This window comes from Echinops telfairi, unplaced genomic scaffold (genome assembly GCF_000313985.2).
Source record: "Echinops telfairi isolate 266 unplaced genomic scaffold, ASM31398v2 ScPeMD7_7466;HRSCAF=8504, whole genome shotgun sequence".
In the NCBI taxonomy this organism is placed as follows: domain Eukaryota; kingdom Metazoa; phylum Chordata; class Mammalia; order Afrosoricida; family Tenrecidae; genus Echinops; species Echinops telfairi.
This window is the reverse complement of record NW_022111366.1, coordinates 1,998,608-2,010,717: the sequence shown is the minus strand read 5'-3', so window position 1 is coordinate 2,010,717 and position 12,110 is coordinate 1,998,608. Positions and strand designations below refer to the sequence as shown.

Sequence of the window (12,110 nt, the reverse complement as noted above, 5' to 3'; positions counted from 1 at the left end):
CAATTTGGATCGCTTGTTGTTCCCTTTTCCCTGGGTTTGTTAACACCTCTTCCCTTCCCCCCACCTCCCCCTCTCCCATGTCCCTGAAGGCACCAGAGCACTGTGCTCGAGGTAGAGACGATTTGGAGACAGGGCCACGGGGAACTAGGAAATGAAAGGCAGTCCCCATTCTCTGCTCTCTCTTTTTTAAACCTAAGGCCAGGTGTCCTTCAGCACATACATCCTCACAAAGCCCTGTCTCTGCAAGTTCAATCTGAAATGGCACATTTTTTGGAGAGCATTGACTCCCAGGACACTGGCAGAATTTGTCATCATTTATAGACTGCAGTGAAATGCAGGAGTTATGGTACTGAGAGGGACTGACACAGTGGCTGCAACGATGGGCTCCAGTATTGGAGTGAGCGTGAGGATGGAACAAGACTGGCCAGGCCTATTGTATGTAGGGTTGTTTTGTGTTGGCATGTACTTGATGGCATCTCATAACAAGTCATTATCCCACCTGAGATCGACCCAAACATTGAGTTAGAGATCACACAGTCTTCATAACAGGAATGACCCATAAAAACTCAAACCACACCAAACACATTGCCATCAAGTCAACCCCAACTCAGAGCAAGCCTATTGAACAGAGCAGCACTGCCCCTGTGAAGTTCTGAGAGGGTAACTGTTTCTCTATGAAATACCCCTTATGCTATTTTTATGTATAAAATATGGTCTGTACCTATTAGGGATGGAATTGTATTCGCCCCAAACAGGTTGGGATTTCAATTCATGCAGCTGTAAATCTAACACTGCTGGAAACTAAAAAGAGTTTTCTCACTTATGTAAATGAGACCACAATGGAGTAGCCGGCTTCTAAATCTAATCCCACTTAAGTGGTGCTCTATACAAAGGAGGAAGGACCACCAGAACACTCCTTAGAAGAGAGGATGGTCAACTTTCGTCTGCAGTATTCTTATTTGTTACCAGGAGACACCAAACAAAACCAAAACAAAGTCACAGGCATCGAGGAGATGCTGACTCCTAGCAACCAAACAGCACAGGGGAGAACTGCGCCCAGAGGCTCTGAGACCCTCTTTTTCCCCCTCAAAAATTGCATTGGTTGATTGGATTAATTTTACTACATGCATGATAATAAAAGGCCCAATAAAATGTTCTGTTTTAAAATGAGCAAAATGTATTCCAGAAGAATTAGACAGAGGCATGAGATGAATTTCAGTATTAAAGGCATCTGATTTTTTTGTGAGCTTGGTGAACTCATCACTATCACTGAATAGACTGCATGTTTTACATTAATATATCTGGAGGTCATGCAGAGGGTAGGAAAAGGTCCTTGTGTTGGTTTGTTTTGCTTTAGCTCTTACTAAATTTCTACAAAGTGTTTTGAAATCAGTTTTAAAACTCCACATTGTACCTCTCCCTTCCACTACGGTTTATATATGTAACTAAGGATTATACCTGTCCAATGGGGTGGCAACTAGAGAAGAGAGATGCAGAGACATCTTCTCACTAGGAAACACCCTGCAAATGATTTTGTGCCTGGGACACAGGCTTTTCTTAACCTGGTGTCATTAGTTGCACAATAGAAACACATTTTGGAGATGAATGCACACAAACATGAGAATCATAAGCATCCAAAACCAAATGCATTAATAAGCAAATTCTGTTTTTAAAAGACAAATCGTTTTATTGTGCGCTCTTAAAGCACTAATAAAAATCCATGCATCATTTTTACCAAGCACATTTGTGCATATGTGCCAACATAATTTTCAAAATATTTTCTTTCTACTTGAGCCCTTGGTATCAGTTCCTCTATTTTCCCACCAACCCCTACCCTCCCACCCTTGTAGACTCTTGGTAAATTATAAATTATTATTATTTTCATACCTTACACCAGCTGATGAATCCCTTCACCCATGTTTCTGTTGTTCATCTCACTGGATGGGCAGGGTTATATGTCAATCATGGTGATCAGTTCCCCCTTTTTTCCCTCGCCTCCCCCCAAAGCCCCGCTACCCTCATGGTATCACTAATCCCATTACTGTTTCTGAGGGGTTTATCTGTCCTGGATTCTGTGTGTCGAGAGCTCTTATCTCTACCAGTGCACATGCTCCAGTCTAGCCAATTTTTAATGTAGAACTGGGGTCATGATAGTGGGAAGGAAGGGCATTAAAGAACAAGAGGAATGTTGTGTGTTTCATTGGTGCTATACTGTACCTTGGCTGACTCACCGCTTCCTTGTGACCCTTCTGTGAGGGATGCCCAATTGCCTATAGGTGGGCTTTGGGTCTCCACTCTGACCTCCCTTGTTCACATCAATATGATAGTTTGTTTTGGGTCTTCTGATTCCTGATACCTGATCCCCTCAATGCCACAGGCTGGTGTGCTTCTTCCATGTAGGTTTTTTTTGCTTGCCTGCTAAATGGCCGCTTGTTTACCTTCAAGCCTTTAAGACCTTAGACACAATATCTTGTAATAGCTGGGAACCATCAGATTTCTTCACTACATTTGCTTATGCACCCATTTTATTTTCAGCAATCATGTCAGGAAGACGAGCATCATAGAATGCCAAGTTATTAGAACAAAGTGTTCTTGTGTTGAGGGAGGACTGAAGTAGAGGCTCAATATCTGTCTGCTACTTTAATAGTTAACCTATAACTATACGTACATAGACCTATATACCTATTGTTATTTATTAATATGTTTACATATATACCTGCCCATATTTATAAATGTCTTTTTTCTCCCAGTTTTTTCTGCTGTATTTCCTTTTATTTTTCCCCTGTCCCACTATCATGTTTCACCTTCATTCGGCTCTCAGTAATTCCTCTCGGCTACATGGCACTAGATCAAACCCCACCAGGAATAAGTAAATTCTTTAAAAAGGTATATTTTTTCTATGCCTGAAAAAAATTATTACCACAGATGATGGCTTCAAGATCACACAGTAGAAAAGATTTAATGTTTTACAATGAATATAAAAATTCTTAGCAAATAAGAAAGACCTTGATTAGAGTCAAGGAGAAGAAACTTAAGCAAATCCATTAATTTCAAGATGACCTTGAAGGTGACATCTCCTGTGGAATCTGCTCTTTTTTAGGCAGAGACCAAAAGTAGGAATTTTCTCAGGGTTCATCAGCATTGTTGAGGGAAAAATCAAACTATGGAGAAGTTGAGCAAGCAGGAGAAGGAAGTAAAAGTTATGTCCCAAAGAAATGCTGTGAAACACGATACACTCTGCCTTAAAAATAAACCAAACCCCAAACAAAAAAACCAAGAATGTAAATGATAGGTAAGGGTGAGTATGCATCAGAGAAATGGATACTAATGACCATTAATATAAAAAAGGGTTCTGGTCAAGATGGTGCCAAGGTTAGCGGCCCATATGGGAAGCTCCGGTGAGTCTAGTGTCCAGGAGGTCAAGTGGAAGTGTTCTGGTGAGTGGAAAGGTCCCTACGAGGGGTCCTGTACCGGAGGGGCCTTGCACTGCATCTGCTTTATCTCAAGCCCCAGAGATCTGGGTCCATATATGAGGGATTTCCCTCCAGCTGTGCAACCCTTGTGCACCTTGCCACCAACCAATGCCTCCCCCATTCACCCCCTGGCCTGCTCGCTGCCCCAGGAACATCAAAACTATTGCGTAGAGCTCCCCAAGGCTGGGCCAGACCACACATATCAGGTCTCTGCATGTGGCTCCCACCTGGGTGAGCTGCGCCCATGTCCCACAGTTCCCCTTCCCTACACTGGGCTAGCAGCAATTCCACCTGCAAGCTCTGGTCCTGTAGGAAACACATCTTAATCTCGCAGACAAGAATAAATTAAGAATAAAAGGCTGGTGGAAGATATACCAGGTAAACGGTGACTCAAAAAAGCAGGAGTTGCAATCATAATCTCAAACAACACTGATCTCAAGGTTCAAACCATAAAAATAGATACGGAGGGGCACTATATAATTCTCACAGGATCACTGTACCAGGAACCTCTGAGCATAATAAATATATATGCACCAAATGAGAGCCGCAAAATTTGTGAAACAAACTATTCAGAACATGAAGAAAGATATCACAGACTCAACAATTATAGTAGGGGACTTTACTACACTGCTTTCAGAGAAAGATAGGTCATTGAAAGGAAGCTCAGCAAGGAGACTATAGAGCTAAACACTACAATTAGGCAGATAGATCTGATAGACATGTTTAGAGCTTTCCATCCAAATGCAAAAAAACAAAAACAAAAACATGATCTTCTCAAGCACACATGGCACATTTTCAAAAATAGACCACATGCTGGGACACAAGTCAAGCCTAAGTAAATTCAAACACATTGAGATTATACAGGTGCTCTTCTAGGATCACCATGCCATAAAGCTGGAGATCAATAAAAGGATGGCCAGGAAAACAAGGGCAAACAATTGGAGGATGAATAATGATCTTGTGCAACATGAGTGGATACTGACCCAGACTAAAGGGGAGATCAAAAAGTTTCTAGAAGCTAATGAGAATGAGAATCCTTCGTATCAAAACCTATGGGATATGGCGAAAGCAGTCATCAGAGGTAGCTTGAAAGCAATAGGAAAATATGTGAAAAAGGAAGAAAGACTTGTGGCGGATACGTTTTCACAAAACCTCCAGGAATTAGAACAGAGTCAACAGAACAATCCCTCCAACAGCAAAAGAAAAGAAATTTTTAAAAATCCGGGCAAAGTTGAGCCACCGGGAAGACAAAAGAACAATCCAGAAGATTAAAGCAGCAAACAGCTGGTTCTTTGAAAGGATCAACAGAATCGACAAACTGCTGGCACTCCTAACCAAAGAAAGGAAAGAGCAAGCAACAATAGTCAGGATCAGGAATGAAACAGGGGTAATAATCACAACAGACCCTAATTAGATAATCACAAAGTACTATGAAAGTCTGTACACTAATGAGTTCAACAATGTGGAAGACATGGACAAATACTAGGAAAAAGAATCCCTCCCTAGACTATCCCAGATAGAAGTCAAGAACCTAAACAAATCCCTAGGAAAAGAAGAAATAGATGTGGTTATCAAGAAGCTACCAACAAAAAAGCTCTCAGACCAGATAGCTTCACTGGAGAATTCTACAAAGCATTCAGGGAAGAGCTGACACCAATCCTCCACAAAGTATTTCAGAGAGTAGAAAAGGATAGCAAACTCCCAAACTCATTTTATGAAGACAGTATAACTTTGATACTCAAACGGGGCAAGGATCCCAAAGGAATAGAGAACTATAGACTGATATCTCTAATGAACAGAGATGCAAAAGTCTTCCACAAGATATTGGCCGATGGAATACAAAAGTATATAAAACATCATCCATCAGGATCAGGTAGGATTCATCCCAGGGATGCAGGGATGGTTTAACATCTGAAAAATCCATCAATATTATATGCCACATCGATAAGAAAAAGTATAAGAACCACATGATAATATCTATAGATGCAGAAAAAGCATTTGACCACATCCAGCACCCATTCCTGATTAAAACACTCAGGAAGATAGGAATGGAAGGGCAGTTCCTCAAGTTAATACAAGCTATCTACGAAAAGCTGACAGATTACATCATAGTCAAGGGAGGAAAGATAAAATCAATCCCACTGAAAAGGGGGAACTAGACAAGGATGTCTCTTGTCCCCACTTCTATTCAATATCATACTGGAGGTCATAGCTAATAACATAAGACAACAGAAGGACATCAAGGGTATCCAACTGGAAGAGGAAGAGGTGAAATTATTGTTATTTGCAGATGACAAGATTCTGTACATTGAAAATCCCCAAAGCTCCACAACCGGAGTACTGACAGTGATAGAGGAATATCGAAGAGTGGCAGGATACAAGATTAACAAACAGAAGTTGATTGGTTTGCTGTACACATCGGACAAGACCATGGAAGAGAAGATCAAGAAGGCAGTACCATTTACAATAACCAAGAACAAACTGAAATATCTAGGGATATATCTAACAACAGCAGCAACAAAAGATCTATACAAGGAAAACTACATGACCCTACTACAAGAAATCAAAAGCAACCTCCACAAATGGAGGAATATCCCGTGCTCATGGATCAGAAGACTCAATATAGTAAAGATGTCTATCCTACCCAGGGCATTTTATAAGTTTAATGCTCTCCTGACTCAAATGCTAACAACCTATTTCAAAGAATTGGAAAAACTGACCACCAATTTCATATGGAGAGGGAAGAAGCCCAGAATTATCAGTGATCTCCTCAAGAAGAAAAATGCAGTTGGAGGGCTCGCTTTACCTGACTTTCACACCTACTACAAAGCCACAGCGGTCAAAACAGCATGACACTGACATAATGACAGATACACAGACCAATGGAATAGACCAAGAATAGAAAACCCAGAAATAAAACCATAAGCATATAGACAACTGATCTTCAACAAGGGCCCCAAAAGCATCAAGTGGGAGCGTGGTGACACCCTATTTAAGAAGTGGTGCTGGAAACAATGGAAATCCACATGTAGAAAAATTAAACAAGATGTTTACCTCACCCCGTGCACAAGAACAAACTCAAGGTGGGTCACGGACCTAGAAGTAAAACCCCAAACCATCAGGACCATTAGCAAAGGAATCGGGACAAACCTAAGAACCTTGGCATAGGGAATACAAAAGCTAACTGCAATAGGGCAGGGTACACGTGCAGGGGAATCTGAAATTGACAAACGGTATTTACTATTTTGGTACATAGAAAAAAACTGCAGGGTCAGGTTCTCAATATTATTATAGTTCAGAGAGGGCTTGTCTGGGTTAGATAATGCCACCATTTGGGCAGGATTATAAGCAAGGTTATTGTGCCACAAATCCACATGGGAAAGATTTTGAAGATGCCAAACGTTAATGATCATCTCCACACGGTCAGGTTATTTTCTTTTAGCTCTACCTCATGCACATTGTTCAACCTGAAGATGGAGTGAAGAATGAGTTCCAGGTCACAGCTGATCAGCTCTTGGCTTTTCAGATTAACCATCTTTCCAACCTGGTGCCACTCAACCACTTTGCTTCCCTCACTATCGAGGGACAACTCCTGCACTGAAGGCAGGAGGTCTGTCCCGACTTGTGGGTCCCAGGAGAGGCTGCACTGGGGAGATGCCAGGTTTTTACATCCTGAAAGTCCTCCATGTGCTTGATGCGCAAGTGCTCGGGCAGGACATCACCTGACAGATACAATTACTTCAGATTCTTCAGGTGAAACATCCAGCGTGGGATCTTCTGCAGTTGAGTCAATTTCAGGGACAGGGAGTTTTCATTCTCCTCCAGAGAGACCATGTAGCATTGTCTACCACCAGAGAGGAATGGGACCGGTACATCTCTTTTGAGGTTGACAGCTGAGAGGCTATAGAGAGCATCTTGACCTCAGGGATGAGCTCCAGGCTTAGCACTTCAATGTAAGCGAGCTCAAAGAGATCATCTGGAAGACCACTGAGCATGAAGAGATACAGTTCCCCCTTGTCCTATGAATTTTCCACAAGCTGACTTTTGACTTTCTCCACTGTCCCTTGAGGTGGATCTGTTTGTTCTCACTGACCCCTCACAGGAATATGGAGATGCACTAGCACTGGACAGGACCTTACTGATGATTCGAAGGAAGCTGAAGGCAAAGCCATCCTTGGCTTCAAGATCATCACAGTAGTTGCTTTTTTTCTCTTAAGGCCTCAAAGAAACCTTGCTTCAGAGAGCTCCTCAGCATTCACCACAAGTAGTAGGAGGAGGTGAGATCATACAGTATAACCAAAATGACATCAGATGAAGCTAGGACTTGAAATATTTCTGCCAAGGTGTAGACACACTGGTAGCATTTCTATCCTATGAAAGCCCACACATCAATGGTACAGTTGTGTGTTAGGCAGGGTTTTCTAGGGAAACAAACCCAGGATGCTTATGATACATAAGAGGATAGGTTTGTACAGCGAGAAGGAATATAACAGCTAAATCGTCCACATGACTGTGCAGAGGGCTCAGTTTCGTACAACAGTTAATACTGGAAATTCTTCAAGTCCATGGGCTGTCATGTCCCTGGTCAAGGAAGCACAAAGGGGAATTTTCCCTCAGGCAAGGAAGACAGATAGCAGGGTGGGTCATGCTTGGGTGCTTTAGCAAAGTAGGCCCCGATGGGATCTCAAATCCAAGGAGGGCAACAGGATCCACCAGCCTCAATCTCAAGCAGTGTACACACAAGCAGCATGTCGAAGTAGGTATCGAAGGAGCCTCAAGCTCTAGCGACACATCCATGGGTTGGCTTGGCCCACAGGTAGTGTAGCACACAGGTTGAGTCAAAGAACTAGCCAAAGCAGGAGCATGCTGGTCTGATCACCAGGGAGCAAGAGAGAGAGGGAATGCCAGATGTCTTTCTTTATTTCAGTCGTCATCCACTCAAGCTTCAATCTGGTTAAACTCTGCCCACATGTTCCTATTGGCCTAGGTAGCACAATAAACCTAACTAGCACAAGTCCATTTCAATGGTAATACAGGATAAAACATAAAAATAGGATAAATCGGTTATTATGATGGCCCAAAAAAGAGACATGGACTCTTATCTGCTTCAGATATACTCTATACATGATATCCTTCTGCCACACATGCACGCGGAATGGAGAATCAGAGCTCTTGTGAAGAATGGCCACAAAATGCTCATGCCGAGGCTGGCACTGGGGTAGTGAAGCCAAACTGCTACAGGCCACAAATATGAACATGTGCCAGAGCACCAGGTGGGGGAAGAACTTGGCAAACCCTTGCAGCTAGAGCTGTTCCTCTTGACAGATTCCAAAAATGTAGGAAGACCGTAACTGATGGAGGTCATTCTGGATCCTGCTCCGGATTGGACACAGGGCCCTCTGTCAGATGTCACGTTCATGCTGAGTTACAGGACGTCCCAAGGCGCTGTGCAGTGATGGTCCAATTCCACCTTCCATGGAAGACAGCACAACGCCTGCTCTGCGTGAGCTGCAGTGCTCTGGTCAGGAAGGCCATTAGCAGCATGGCCAGGGTGACGTAATAGCAGAAGATATCCCACCACAGTTTTAAGATGTGACAAGATGACTGTGGGCCTGCTAAACAGGTTATCTCCATTAGTGTAATCATGACTTTCACTTGCGGTAGTACAGAAATAAATAAAAATAAATGAATAATGAATGTTGAATACTCTTCAATCAAGACATCTATCTACACTTTTGAATTTTCTTAGAAACACTATCTCTGTGTATGTCTTCATTCCTATGAATGCTGGGCAACCAGAAACTGCACAGAGTGTCTATTTGAAAAATTCCAATGAGCCATGAAGGTGGTGAGGTCTAGCAGGCAGTTGGAAATAATATAAACAGGAGTCTCCTTAGTGCTGGACACTAAGCACAGCTGCCATGTACCTGTCTGGTCTCCCTCGGCCATCCTGGGGTCCTCAGGCAGCAGTACACAGCTCCTTCTTGTAGGGATGCTTGACAGCAGGGAAGGGGGCTGATTTCAAGAGATCAGAGGTGTGGAGAGAGGTTTGGGCAGCCCCCCAGGTACATACTGCTAGTGACTTTGAAAATCTAGACTAACATTTTAGAAGGGTAGAAAGGCCCATCTTTCTCCCCCTAGGAGAAATCAGTCCCTGGAAAAAGGCATCATGCTTGGTAAAATAGAAGGGCAGCAAAAAGATGAAGATCCTTGATACAGTGGCTACAGTCATGGGCCCAAGCAATTGTGAGGACCATGTATGACTAGGGTCTTGTTTCATTATTGTACATCCTGTTGTTGTCAGACCCAACTTAAAGTCACCTAAACACAAATACAACAACAACAAAACGTAAAAAGGCTACAAAGACAGATCAAACCAGCAGAAGCCATGAGAAAATCCCCCAACCAACCAAGGGAGAGCAAGGAATGCCCACAGCTACCAAAGGTCAAGCACTGTCCCCCTACCCACACCCACCCTGTAGGTCCAATGGCCTGATTGGGACTCTAGACCCCCAAACCATTGACATTCAAGTCTTGTTCTTTAAAACTACCCACTTGTGGCATTAGGCTTATGGCTGAACTAAGATAAAGCTATTTAATTCTTCTAGCAATTGAACTGGCACAGATGTTCTCTGATCTCAAGCTGAGGGAGACAGAGGGAAAGGCAGATCATAAATTTGTTCTCTGGGGCTTTAGAGATAAGGAACAATATGGAAAGCCGTTTTAATTCCACCAGATTCCAAACAGTCAGCATCTTGGAGTCCAGAGGAGCAATTTGAGCCATTTTTTCAGGATACCCATAATTTGATCCTGCACTAAGGAGCCAAATGAGACCTTTTCATAAATAAAAAAAAATGCATGGACTTATTTCCAGAACAAGGATATCATTTATTTGCTGATCAAAACTTTCACGAAATGATATAGATTAAAGGATAAGGAAAAGAATCATAGACGTACAAAAACAGCGTTTGGATGTGATAAGCTTGTTCCAGAAATGATCCTGATGACGGGGTTGGTGTCACGTCTCTATGGGGTCTCCGTCTTTACTGCTATCTGGGGGGGGGGGTTCCTTCTTTTCGAGTTTCTCTCGCAAGAAAAACACGGCAATCATCGAGAAGAGTAAGAAAACAAGTCGTAAGAACATTATGGTCACAACATGCGTTGACGAGGCCATTACCTCTGGAAGTAGCAGTGGTCCTGCAGGCCCACTGTCGATGCTCCCTCCATAGCCTTCTTCCTCACAGAACGGAGGGGCCCAGCCGTACATGCAGTGGCAGTTCCTTTTATTGTTGCAGACCCCTCGGCGGTTGCACTTCTCAGGCAAGCAGTCGTATTTCACAAACAAGTCACTCACACAGGTTCTGTTCGCACATATCTGGTTCTGGCCACAGCTGGTGCCATCATTTATCTCACCCAGGTCAGGGATCCCCAGGGGTCTCATTGCTTGATGGTAGCCTATGCCCCAACACACAAGATTTTCCTTCTTCAGATGAGTGATAATTATTAAACTATGATCTGGCATATCAGGGACCAATTTGACATTTATACATTGTATTCGGCCACATAATGCATTTTTGATCTCACACTTCTTGTATATTCTAACTTTCTCAATTTCACAATTACCAAATTGGTCACCCTCCGAATTCGCTGCTTGGTAGCACTGAATAGGAGCGTCCTTAGCATCAGGTCCAAAAATTCCTTGGCACTGCATAAGCCTGGATCGACACCCCTTCCTAAAACAGTGGGCTTCGTATTTGCAAGGGGTTCCATCTTGTTTATAAGTATCCCTTGGGCATAAATGTGAGGTCCCATCGCAATACTCTGCAAGGTCACATTCATTTTCTTGCTGCCTACATACATATCCAGATGGGCGAAATTGGCACTCATGACAGCAAAGACCAATGCTGCAGTTGGCACCAGGCTTCAACTTACAACCTGGTTCGCAGCACTTGTCTATATCACAGTCTCCTTTTGTGCCACAGTCACATTCCTCATCCCCTTCCACAATTCCGTTTCCACAGGTATCCGGCATATAATTTATTATTGGGATATTAGTCATACAAGTTAATCCTGCACTTAAAGCTATAAAAAAATCGGCTTTACTGCAGTTACTGAACCCACTACGCCCAGTGCCCATGATGCAGCTGTATCTACCATTACAATGACAGTATTTTTTGTCATGAAATATTCTAAAACTGTGGCCTATTTCATGAGCTGTCCAGGTGGCCGGTCCCAGGATATTCAGGCCAGGATATGAAACGGTGGATCCTGCGTACACAGTACATGTCCCTCCGAGGGACATTCCATACCCATCAAAATGCTTTTTCTGTATAAACAAATGTGCCCAATCACTTTGGATCCGCTTATAAAGGTGGTTGAGTCTGTACATCGCAAACTCATCTGAAATCTGAGCTATATGCTTATGGTCGGTCTTAATTTTGTCTCTGTCTGTCCATATTTCAACAGCTTGTAGGCTTATCCTCACAATGAGTTCCTGAATGTAGGTGTCCAAAATCCCAGTGAGAAGAAGGGCATCGCTTAGAATCTGAGAAGCATTGGACTTCACAAACAAGTATCGATCGCGATTAAACAGCAGTAACAATTCCATGTACCTTGGGTGCTCATAGAATCCAGTAA

General features: G+C 42.9%; 1 protein-coding gene and 1 pseudogene across 1 annotated transcript; both read right to left on the bottom strand.

The window, feature by feature from the left end:
- Positions 1 to 8,731, bottom strand: part of LOC101656567 — a 36,244-nt pseudogene extending 27,513 nt beyond the window's left edge.
- A 1,760-nt stretch (positions 8,732 to 10,491) lies between these two features.
- Positions 10,492 to 12,102, bottom strand: LOC101656875 (disintegrin and metalloproteinase domain-containing protein 30-like; the record flags this gene model as incomplete). Its single annotated transcript, XM_004717281.2, has 1 exon — positions 10,492 to 12,102. A coding segment is annotated over one exon (1,611 nt), but the record flags the coding sequence as incomplete, so codon positions are not given.
- Positions 12,103 to 12,110: the final 8 nt, after the last annotated feature.